Here is a 12500-nt window from a genome sequence, read left to right as displayed (position 1 = left end):
AGTAGAATAAAAGAAAAAATAGAAAAGTCACACAGGCTTGACACAGTGTGACGACACCAATGTTAAACAACAACATTTTCATCTTCAAAGTCAACATAAAGCCCAAATATATCACAACTTCACCAATACAACATAAAAATATCCAATGTAATATATAATCACGCTCTACATACACATATATTTTACATGTACGTATTTATTTGTATGTAAATATACAAACACTCCTGTTGTTATTGTTGTATTTTCTTTATCCACAGCTCCGTCACAGACCATTAGAACCACTGGATAAAGCATCTGCAAATAGCAGCCACCACCTGCACGGCTCACCTGAGAGATACCTGTAAAAGCAATTTTTAAAGCTGCTGTAAAAACATAAAATAGATATTTAACAACAGTTATATCAGGCATGTTGTGCACTTTAAATAACAGCTGCATTATTTTGTTTAAATGATCATATTTACAGTGACAGGACTGTGTGAATGATTGTATTTTCTATCAGTAAATCTTCATTTCTTTAGATTTTATATATTTAAGTCTTTTGCATGTTTATTTTTTATTTTACAAATCATATGACAGTTTTGATCATCTAACTGTTACCTGATATTATAACTCTGAAAATATCCAGAGAATGTTTTTGAAAGAAAGTTGATTTCTCTGCTGACTTTGAAAAGTGAGCTGTTTATTTGGCCAAATACCAACATGAAACTGAACAGGCACGTGCAAAACGTAGGCGAGAAATAATCCAAACATGAGCATGAACCCTAACCTGAACAGCTGCAACAAAACTCTGCACCCTGACGTGACTCGACGTGGAGAAACAGGCGACCCGACACTGAACGAGGACGACAAAGGACTTAAATACACAGAAGGGTGATGAGGGCAGTGGGAACACCTGGGGAGGCACAGCTGACACAAATGATCAAGACGCCTCAGGGAAAAACTAAACACACTGAACATGAGCCGTGTCCCAAAACGTCGGCTGCATCCTTCGGAGGACCTTCGCGGTCTACGTGGGCCGGGTCCTTCAAAGACCGAGAAGGCTGGAGGTACGAGGCTGTGAAATGGGACGGTCCAGCCTTCAGATCTGCGTCACCGCTGTGTCGGTGGAGTTTAATAAACTCAGCCGTCTGCTCCTTGATATCTAAAATATAACACTGGTGTAAATTCTCAACTCTCTCACACTTCTGTTTAATCAGTTTTCAGTTTGACGTTTATTCAGCTGTGTGAAAACCCCGGAGGAACCCACCCGATGGATTAATAAAGTTTGATTTAATCTAATAATCGAATAACTTTGTTCTCAGCCAAACCGATTTACTCACGAACAAATAAAACAGAAAAAAGCCAAACAATAACATTTTTCAATTATCCAAGTGACTTATATGTCATGTTTAACCTGAGTAGTGAAAGACAGCGGTGGGTCTGAAAACGATGAAGCCGGGGGTCCACTGCTCTCTCTGCTCTAGTGACCCTTGACCTCCCGGTCAGCTATCGAGCTGGTGGGTCACAGACGTCTCCGAAAACGTCGGAGCGCTTTTGCAAATATGCGATATCTTGATAAACCGAGCAGATCTTTGAAGTTTACACAGATTCTCGCCTGAAAATATGTTAAAAGTTTATTTTGTGACCCAGAAAGATTAATAAGAGTAATTTTAAAACATAGTAGCGGCCGCCATTGTTGGAAACTGGAGTTTGGCTGGGCCGCGCTATGAATTCTGGGATATGGTGGGCCGTGAAGCAACACGACCACAGACGCTTGACAGTTAGAACATGGAAGACGTGGAGAGACTAAGGCACAGGCATAACTCAGAGTAAACACTGAGGACAAGACAGACCACACAGAGGACAGGAAAAGACTCGTAAATCAGGAGACGCATGAAACAAACTAAATCCCAACTAATAATAACAACATGAGAACTTAACGTATTCCCAATAAAACATAAGGAACAATGACTTTCTGTCCCATACCATGTTTGCATGTGTTAGCTGTTTGCTAACCCAAAGCCCGAACAGTTGCAGGTTCATGTCTTGCTTATATGTACATGTTAGCTTGCCAGCTACAGCAGGCAACTACCTGTGTATCAGTAACCTCTTTACCTGGTAGGTGAGTAGTGGCCTGTAACCTGCAACAAAATTATTTAGATAAAAGCAATAATTTTGTTGTTACCATCAAAACATGAGGTCTAAATGTGACGTGAATTTCTTGTTAGGTAAGAAGGAAACGTAAGAAGCCACCGTCTTTATTTTTATTTTCATGCTGTGATGGTTTGCTGGTGCAAGTTTCCAGTTCCTCACTGTGTCACCATTAGATGCATGTTGTCTGTGTTTGTCTGTGCAGACAGCTGCGGAGAAGTTTTTCTGTTGAAGCATTTAAACTTTAAACAAAGTTCTGATGGATGCAGAGTTGGTCTAAAACCTCATTTTTATTCACTATTGCAAAATAAAATTACCTTAGTTTAGCTTTTTTGTATTTGCAACTTTAATACCTGTGAAGGAGCGCGTCATGGAAGGCCGGTGATCTCTGGGTTTCCCCACAGGCCTCCATCTGAGTCTTAGAGTGAATGTTGGAAAGAGAACTCGGAAATGTGCTGTGTGTGTGTGTGTGTGTGTGTGTGTGTGTGTGTGTGTGTGTGTGTGTGTGTGTGTGTGTGTCACTGCCCGTCCACTCACAGTAAAACTACACTGATAAAACGGCCTCACAGACATTTGCAGTCACAGTTTGGGTGTTTTCAGCATCTGCTCTGACTTCCTGTTTCATCACTTCTGCTTCCCTCACTGCCAAACTGTGTCATCGTCACTCTGATCCAATCATCTTCTTCTCTGCCGTCTGTGAGTCACTCAGTCACAAACAAGAGACATTATGAAACCTTTATTTTGTCTGTACACAGCCCCATCCCATAATTATCCCACATATCTCCTTTCTCTCACATCAAACAGAGCTTCAGTCCTTCAGCCACAGTGCAACAGGCAGCCGTGTCACCAGGAGCTCTGATATTATATAGAATTGTAACGTTTTTTGTTTGTGGAATTAAAATCTAAGCGCAGAGAATGTGGAGAAGCTGAAAAAGCTCAAATTCATTATTTACACTTTGTCTTTCAAAGACAATCACACCAATGTTGTTAAACATGTTGGTTTTCATGCGGCACAACTGTGACACATATTTGTTAAAAATGATTAAAAACTAATATATTATTATGTTAACAAGCAAGACTGGTGCTGCAAATAATACAAGAGAGCAACACTGCAGAAAACTGTCCATCCTTCCACAGCAGAGTTAGTACTCTCACATAACTCTGTTATAATCTATTAGAATTCCAGGACCATGGACAGCGTTACGGCTGTGCAGAATTACCTGCATCTGAAAATCCTCTCTCACTTTGTGACTGTGTGGCAGACAAAGCCACACTTACCCCACGCAGGCCACAGGTGGATGTATCTACATCTGTGTGACAGCAGTTTGTGCCTGTGTGGTGCCAATATGGGTTTTCTATGGACAACCATCATTGGATGAAGTTGTTTTATTAAAAATAATTAATCTGTGAGTGAAAAAGGCACAGATAGTTTAATTCTTTGTAGTCAAAGGAGCTTGCAAAGAAAAGCGTCTGGACTTCTTTAAGTTGCTTGAAGACGTTTCACCTCTCATCCGAGAAGCTTCTTCAGTTCTAAGGTCAAATGGTGGTAACAATATAATAATAATGAGAGCCGACGAGTCTGTCACTCTGGACTGTCCTCTCTCTGTGGAGGGAAAGGTGACAAACTCACAGTACACAGGAGAAATCTGCTCTCTTTCTAGTCCCTGTCAGGACTCTTGCTGCAGCATTTTGGATTAGCTAAAGGCTTTTCAGGGAGTTTTTAGGACTTCCTGATAATAATGAATTACAGTCGTCCAGCCTGGAAGTAATAAATGCATGAACTACACTACTGGTCAACAGTTTTAGAACACCCCAATTTTTCCAGTTTTTTATTGAAACTATGCAGTTGTTTCAGTTTTGTCAACAGTTACAGGTAATAAGAGAAATCATGGCTCTGCTCCTGTGAAAAACACTCTCTGCTCACGATTCCTAGTGACACCAAACACTCGTGTTGGCTAGGCAGTCCTGTATACTAGTAAGGTTTTTCAAACAGTGATCCACGGCTGTACTGATGAGTTTGACTCAACAATCCAGTGTCAACTGGAGCTCAGCCACACTGCTAAATTGATGCTGAGAGCAATCAGCTGTAGCTGGTGATGGCTGGTGAGCGACAGGTGTGGTTACCTCCAGCGTGGGAAAATCTTCCCGGTCAAATGATCACTCAGTGCCCAAATATCCGGGGGACACAAACATCCCACACTAAAACAACAGAGGAGATCACGCCATGATTTCAAGCTCACCATCTTGTTCTCTTTTTTCCCGAGGTAGTTCTGGTACCTCAGGAAAAAAGGTACCCCCCCCCAACTACCTCCCTCCTCCTCCCGCTCCATCACACCGCCACACATTAAAGGCCTTGAGATGCAGGCGTGTCACTGAGGTGCAGGGGAGGGATTCCCCCCTCTGTCCCTTTCTCCACATTTCTCACACTCTCACATCACATACATATAGGGCCTTGGGGGTGGGCACGTTATACGGCAGTCTCTGTATTCAACATCACCTCTGGCACAAATTTTAAATGCACATAGACATTGAGGGTTCTCAGGAGGGAGTTCTCTGCTGCTCTCTGGCAGGAAGCACCATGCCCTCTCATGTTTTAAATGTGTGCACTGCAACCTTTCTGTGTGTCTCCACGTTGGGTGAGTGTTGAGTTTTTGCATATGTGTGCATGAGGGTGGGAATGCATGTTTGTGTCTGTGTGTGCCTGTTCGTCTATGTGTCAGATCAGGTTTTAGACTCCACCTCTCTGAGAACATCTCAGGCTCTCCCAGGTGTGGGGGCCTATCTCCCCCCACTACATTCCCTGCTGGTGGCAGATGCCCTCAACCGTCGGCTGCAGCTCAAAAGCTGCAGCCCTGCAGGAACGACAGCCGTGCATAGAAGCTAGTCAATAAATATGATGAAAAGCATGAAAATGTCTTTGGGTCTGCCGTGGTTTGTTTACAGTGGTAATGCCAGGCTTGTAGTTGGCTAAGTGCTGAACTCCCTGCCATACCTGTCATCAGCTGCTGTTGCTGAAGTGGTCTTCAGTCTTCCTCTTGTATACTGCCTTGGCCAGCTCAGATCTAGCTGCACTGTACTGCATACTGTCACCGGATCTAAAAGCGGCGTCACGTTGCTTCAGCAGGACCTGGACCTCTTTACTCATCCAGGGTCTCTGGTTGGAATACACCCGGAGACGTTTGTCCACAGTGACACTTTGTGTGCTCTTCAAGGTTCTGATGTTAAATACACAACTGTGACCATGATGACAGTAAACCTGCGAGGTATATAGATGGGTCAGTTCAGTCAGATATTCCAAATCCAGGGAACAGTGTCTGTCTACAGTCTTTATGTTCTTGCATCAGCTGTCTTTGATGTAGATGCATAAGCCCCTCCTTTGTTCTTACCAAAGTGGCTCTCATGACGGTGGACCGTGCCGCATGCTAACTCAATCGCTGAGTCCGGAGCTGATGGCTGCAGCCAAGCCTCTGTGCGTAGTATAATGCTACTGTTGGCTGCAGTCTCAGTTCATCTATTTTGTTGGTATGGACCTGACGTTGGAGAGCAAAATACTCAGAAGCGGTGGCTTAAGTGGTTGTTTCTTTGCTCTTTCGTGTCCTTTGTTTACTTCTCCTCTTGGGTTTGCCACTGGGAAGAACCAACCACAGAGACCCTGGAGTTCTTATTATGTCCTCCGGAATGGCGTGGAAGTGGTGACAGTGCGACGTGATATTGTTTGCAAAGTGTAATTCCAGTCCTGACGACTGTGAGTAGATTCCACTCGACACACAGTAGAAAAAAAACACTCATAAATATACACGTAGAACATATAAAAGCACCAAACGTGAGCCGCTGTGTTTATGTGTGCCGCCAGCTTGAAGGTCAGCAAGTATCTGGCGTAGCCTCCAGTAATCTTCCCCATATATTCATGGTATCATCAGCTGCATCCCTCTGTAGTTACTGCAGTTCTGAAAACCTTACCTGTGCTTGACAAACAGAATATTTAGTGGATTTAAAAAAGTCTTTTTGGCCCACTCTCTGTAAACTGTAGAGATGGTTGTGTGGAAATCCCAGCATTTCTGAAACTCTCAGATCAGCCCGTGTGGTCAGGCTGTAGCTGTGTTAGCGTCATGGTCTGGTGAATGCCGGTGTTTTTCCACTATCTGCCACGACTCCTCTGGAGTCTGACTCGTCTCTCAGGGGAGCCGCACCTGGAGCTGATTTCCTCGGCAGTATTTAAGGTCAGCTGGGACAACAACTCTCTGGACGGTTGTCTGTTAACCAGTTTGTGTCCATGAATTGCTTACCTCACCGCCTACAGTTTACTTTCTACCTGGATGCTGGACATAGCTGCTGAATTCTCCACTCTTAGTCTGGTACGGGCTCCCTTTATGGTATCACCTACCTCAGGAGTGTCCGCTGTCATAGTAGCTTCGTTATTTCATGTGTTAATCCTCACTCGCCTGTTCATAGTGAGGCACTCATAGTGAATTCATACTGAATGTACGATCTCTCCCAGCATTACTCATAGTTATGTTGTATTTTGTGTGTTCCCTGGTGCATAGCCCTGCCCCCCTCATTAGTCTCTTGTAAGTAGATGCTGTTAATTCACCTTGTTCACTGTTTTACGTTCACAGGCACTGTGTACAATCCCACAGCGGCTGGTGTCTGAGTTTTATCTGTTCTGTGGGTCCACTCTGCCTCGGACGGCCTGTGTCGTGACAGTTGGGGCCTCATGAAGCTCACAAACCACTGTCGTTTGAGCTGAATGGTAAAACTAGCTATAGCATACATCAATGAACTCTTCTGGAACTTCACAGAGTGAGAAACAAATGTGACAGTGTGGTGGTTTCATCTACTCTGGTGTAAAAATAGTCGACACTTACAGACCACATTAGCAGCAGATCTCATGCACTCATGTTTACACAGACTCTTCACAGACAGGAGTCACAAAGAAAACCATCTAAAGGAATGTAAATTAAAAAGATGTGTAATTTGTTGCACACTTGGACAAATGACACTTCCAGCTGTGCATGAGTTTAGAGTCGTTTTCTTTACTTGCTCATTTGCTCTGCAACTGCAAATACCAAACACAAGCCCTTCAGTTTAGTGCAGCTGCTCTCTGCGGCTGTCTGTGCACTAAAACACACAAACAGGACCCCAAAGCTGCCTGTTTCAGTGCCTGCATGAGCGTCACCCATGGGACCAAAATATTCCAGCTGGATTGCCAGTGACCACAGTATGTGTCACAAACAGAGATGGGCAGTAACGCGTTACTGTAATCTGATTACTTTTTTCAAGTAACGAGTAAAGTAAGGGATTACTATTGCAAAAACAGTAATTAGATTACTGTTACTTTCCCGTAGGAACGCTGCGTTACTGCGTTACTAAAACCGTGATTTTTTGCGAGAATGTCTCATGACAGTGACGTAAGCGAGTGCGACGTTAGTGACAACAGCTGTGTGCAGATCAACAATGGATCATATCTCGAGTGCAGAGAGAGTATGAGCGTGCAGCGTTTAAAGCGTGGAAGTACTGACCTTACTTTGAGTTTGATTCCATAAAAAGTGACAAAAACATTAGTGTCCGCTGTGCGTGGGAAGAAAACTTGTTTTTACAGCAAAAAAACCTAAACTTCCAACAAGCACCGAGTAGCTACGACGTAATGGGAAACTCACAGAGAAACTCGTGGATTCTTCCACTGACCGCGGCACACCTGCACCAGGGTAAACCTCCGCCTACCCCACTCCTGCTTTACAGGTGAAAATAGAGCAACAGCACCACTGAGTCTTTGACTTTATTTATTTTCTGCTGTGTTTTACTTGCATCTATTTGAAAGACTGAGTGTAAACACAAAAAATATTTTATTTTATGTGCTGGAATGTGCAGAAAATAGGTTTAAATGTTAAACTAATTTCTTCCAGTCAGAGAATGTTGCAGATAATTAAATTTTGCTTGATGCATAAAGTTAAAAGATTAAAACTAATAAAACAAGTTTTAAAATGAGACTTTTCCATTTGATTACATTTTGTATGATGGATTATGCAGAAAAAGTAGAATTGGGCTGAAAGATCTATCGCTTTATCACCTCTTCAGGTTGTAAATCGTGTTTTTAAAAAGTAACTAAGTAACTAAGTAATTAATTACTTTTGGAAATAAGTAATCAGTAAAGTAATGGGATAACTTTTTTGGGGAAGTAATCAGTAATTAGTTACTGATTACTTTTTTCAAGTAACTTGACCAACACTGGTCACAAATGCAGTAATAAAGAACTGAATGCATAAAGCAACAATGCTAAGCACACCAAACAAATAAAGAAGATAAAACTGTGGAGAGGGGCAGTATCTTTGCAGTACATTCACCCGTCAAATGAGTCACACACATTTCATAATAAATAATTAAATAAATGTAACCATATTTTCTGGCATTTCCATTGTACCACCTTAGAAATCTCCAGTTGTCAAAATCTCACTGGTTTTATATATTTTACACACACCTGTAAAACCTCGTTAGTCTCGACCATCAAGAAATAAGAGCAAACAACAAAACCTGAATCAAGAAACAGGAAAAAGATTATTAATCTCATTTACAAACTCATTTGCACCACTAACTCCACCTCCACCCTCGTCTGCTTCAGGAAGGAAATAAATCATGTGCACCATATTTCAATGTGCTGGTTTTCTACTGGTCACTATTAGCGCTCCCTCCTTTCTTGTACTGCGGCTGTTTTGCTGCCGCTTCTTAACAGAAGTAAACATTTTAAATTGACTTTCTTTCACTGCATTTTTTAAAACCTGTGTAACAGATTATTATACTGTAGCGAGCGTCTGTTCTCTGACCACAGAACCTCAGAAATAGAAGAGCAGGCGTGTTCACAGAGGCGCTGACTTCCTGTTCTCTGTTCAAACACAGACGGTGGTCACTGTGAGTTCAGACACTTCAGCCTGTCAGGATGTGGGTGAACATCTACTGCTGCCTGTTAGCCTGCGCTCTGAGCGGTCATGCCACAGCAGGTGGGACACTTTGCATTAATGTCTGATATACTTTATAGTTTTCACACATGTGCATTTGTGTTGGTGTTTGTAGTTTCAGGGATTTCACACGATTATAGAAAACGAGTTCAAAGTGTGAAGCAGACACACGATCACAGGAAGTCGAGTTATGGTGTCAGTGTAGCTCAAACTAACAAACGCTTCATGAAGACAAATTTCTATCGTAAATCCTTCATTTGTTTAACAAATTATTTTGACCAAAGAATTTTTATGAACAGTTTTTTATTTTAGTTTTTATAATGAAATATCATCATCATATCCTGACTATGATTATCTTTCTATCATCCTTTCAGATTTCTGTTTTCTTTGTAACTTTTATTTCCACACATACATTTTATTTGCTCATTTTTTTTATTTGTTTTGCAGGTTTAACCCGGGAAGTAGTTACAGAAGGGACGCAGCTCGCTGTGCGCTGTCCTTACTATCTACAGGGTAAAGTGAGGTGGAGCAGAGAGAGTGGAGGAAGCAGAGCTGACATACTTACAGCTGATGGAGACAGAAGTATAAAACACATCAATGATCCACAGAAACGATACGCTTCACAGGCTGACGGGTCTCTGATCATCGTCAGAGCTGCTCCCTCAGACTCTGGCAGATACTTCTGTAATAGTTACCTGGCAGAGGAGCTGACAGTGATCCCATCAGGTAACATCAAACTTTATCACCTTCCTGTTTAAAATCATGCATGTCTGCTGAAAATGTGATTTTTAGTCTTAAATGAGACCAGTGTGGTTGTTAGCACTGTGGCTAACCGTGGGGTCAGATCCACGGGCCGTCTGAGGCCTTTCAGTGTGGAGTTGTTGAGCTCTTCACGTGCTCACATGGTCCTCTGTGTTCCTCCCACAGTGCAGAGTCGTGCACAGTTTAGGTTAAGTCCTGACTCTAACTTGGCCGTGGGTGTGAGTGCTGGTGGTTGTTGGTCTGTGTCAGCTGTGACAGGCTGCCACACAACCCTGAACTAGTTTAGCTTTTTCACCTCTCGTGTTTTTAACTGCAAGCACATCTGTGGTCAGCATGGTTAACATAAAGTTAACTTTTTAATGTAAAAATACAAAGTACCACATCAAATATTAAAGTAACTCTGCGACAATAATCATTACAAATAAGGGCCAATCCCAGTACAACATTTGACATTCCTGTTTTCCATGTGGCTGGTGTGTATTGGTTTGGATTTTGGAGACGCCTCTGTGTAGCATTAACTCCCATAACTCCTGTCTGCGTGTAGCCAAAGAGCTTTCATACAGAAGTCCTGCATCAGCCACGAAACACAGACATAAAAAGTTTTACATGTTACCATAAAACACATTTCACTGTCCTCTGTAACAGTGAACAGTTTTCTGATCTGTCTTGTATTAGCTGCAATAACAGCTGTGTAACACATGGCGATCATTAAGAGCAATAATAAAACTGTGTCACCAACTAAACACAGTAACACTAACACAACAGTGTGTGCTGAAGCTTTACTGCACAGTGTTTCTCTGAGAATTAGATTTTGAAAAGAAACTAACAACATGAGAAAATTTGTGTTCGTCCGTTATACAAAATGCATCTTAGTTTGTAGTCACACATTCATTTGTTATTCACAGGAACAATAAGACGCCGTGTTGAAGAGAGAGGCAGCGTCTTACTGACATGTCCTGGTGATGTTGGAGGATCAGCTGGTCCAACATGGAGATGAGACTCTGGAGAAATAAATTATAGAAGGAATTATTTTTCCCGTAGAGACAAAACATTAACAATAAGAGAAGCTGAGCCTGCTGACTCTGGACTGTACTACTGTGATGGGAAACCAGCTGCTTATGTGACTGTGACCAAAGGACAGAGATCTGACAGAGGTGAGACACATGAACCTCTGACCGTCAAACATGAAGCCTGTTAGTGTCAGCCTGACTGAGACCATCAGCTTGTGTCTCCACTGTGGTTCAGGAGTGAAACATCCACAGCGAGCACACTGACAGGCTGCTGTTTGACCTGGGGCCCGTTCTTCGTACCTCGCTAAGTAGGTTAGCCGGATTAGATTGTTGACGATTTCGCGTGATCTTGGATCGTTCGGTTCCCCGAAGCTCATCCGGGACTTGCTGTCATAGCAACAGAGCCGTAAGCGTAAACCTGCTCGGGAGCAGGTTTACTTTATGTAAACAGGATTAGATCGCGGCCACGCAGGTATGTCCGCTTCATTTATACGAAAGCAACAGCGATAAATAAATAACATCAATGTAACTGAAGATAATGCAGCACCTGATCCATTTATTGATTTCACACAGGTCATTTCCTAAAAAAGGGAAATGTACTATTAACATTCTATTACATGTATGTAATTATTACAGATTTAATTCATATTTCAGAGTAGCAATTGTAAATTACTTCGTGTAATCAAGATGAGAGACCACGGCTATAAAAGCGAAGGTGGATTTGGGAAGTCTGTCGCAGCCATATCCTGTCCGTATACGCGAGCCACCCATTGCGGAAGGTGCAAGATTGATAAGGAGAGTTTTCAGAATTCAGCGTATATTGCGGGACAGACAGGATCCTTTAGCTCAGCGCGACAGTGTGCTCATAGAGAGATATCGATTTTCCCGTGAGGGTATTATTCACTTAACCAACTTGTTGACGAGGGGGTGCAGGACCACCACCTGTCTTTTTTTCCTCTGCCCTTTTCTTGGTTGCTGTTATAAACAAACAGATTATTCCAGGGTCTCTTTCCAAGAGACTAAAAGCAATATAAGTGATAAATATTACCATTCTGTAGGATATTCTTATATTTCACTTTTACCTGTTCCCATGTTCTAGTGGGTCCTGTCGTGGCTCTAATGTGAAAGAGGATAAAATATAACATATTATAATATAATGTAATGTAATATAATATTGGATAATATAGTGTAATATAATAAATCTACCCTACCGCCTACTGGTGTTGGCCAGAGGGGCCGATGGCGCGATATGGCAGCCTCGCTTCTGTCAGTCTGTCCCAGGGCAGCTGTGGCTACAACCGTAGCTGCCTCCACCAGTGTGTGAATGTGAGAGTGAATGAATAGTGGCATTGTAAAGCGCTTTGGGTGCCTTGAAAAGCGCTATATAAATCCAATATATTATTATTATTATTATTAAATTACTTACGAGTTTGATTTGTCAGCAACTTTCTGCCAGCCCTCGCTCCTTGCTTTTGCAGCCTTTGCAGTGTTCCCTTGCGTTCTGATTAAACTCTGAAACTCCTGAAATCCCTCACTCAGGAGTTCTTGCTCTGCTGCCGAAAAATACCGAGCCGAGCGCACTCCTTCGACATTTTCGCCGACCAATCAGAGGGTTGCCGATCAATGTTTCTACTATCGATGCGTAGCC

At 42.4% G+C, this 12500-nt stretch overlaps 1 protein-coding gene across 1 annotated transcript in view; it reads left to right on the top strand.

The window, feature by feature from the left end:
* The window catches only part of LOC146609095 (hemicentin-1-like), a 29775-nt gene that overhangs the window by 2666 nt on the left and 14609 nt on the right, over positions 1–12500 (top strand). Inside the window, exons 3-4 of the mRNA XM_085346926.1 lie at positions 9528–9806; positions 10008–10058. Coding sequence (XP_085203052.1) covers positions 9528–9806; positions 10008–10058 — 330 coding nt within the window. The remainder of the gene's footprint in view (positions 1–9527; positions 9807–10007; positions 10059–12500) is intronic.

This window comes from Diplotaxodon limnothrissa, linkage group LG22, assembly GCF_057381915.1.
Source record: "Diplotaxodon limnothrissa isolate DT_005_m linkage group LG22, D_limnothrissa_male_GT1.1, whole genome shotgun sequence".
Taxonomy (NCBI): Eukaryota; Metazoa; Chordata; class Actinopteri; order Cichliformes; family Cichlidae; genus Diplotaxodon; species Diplotaxodon limnothrissa.
The sequence above is the reverse complement of the archived record's forward strand: the minus strand, read 5'-3'. Positions and strand labels throughout refer to the sequence as shown.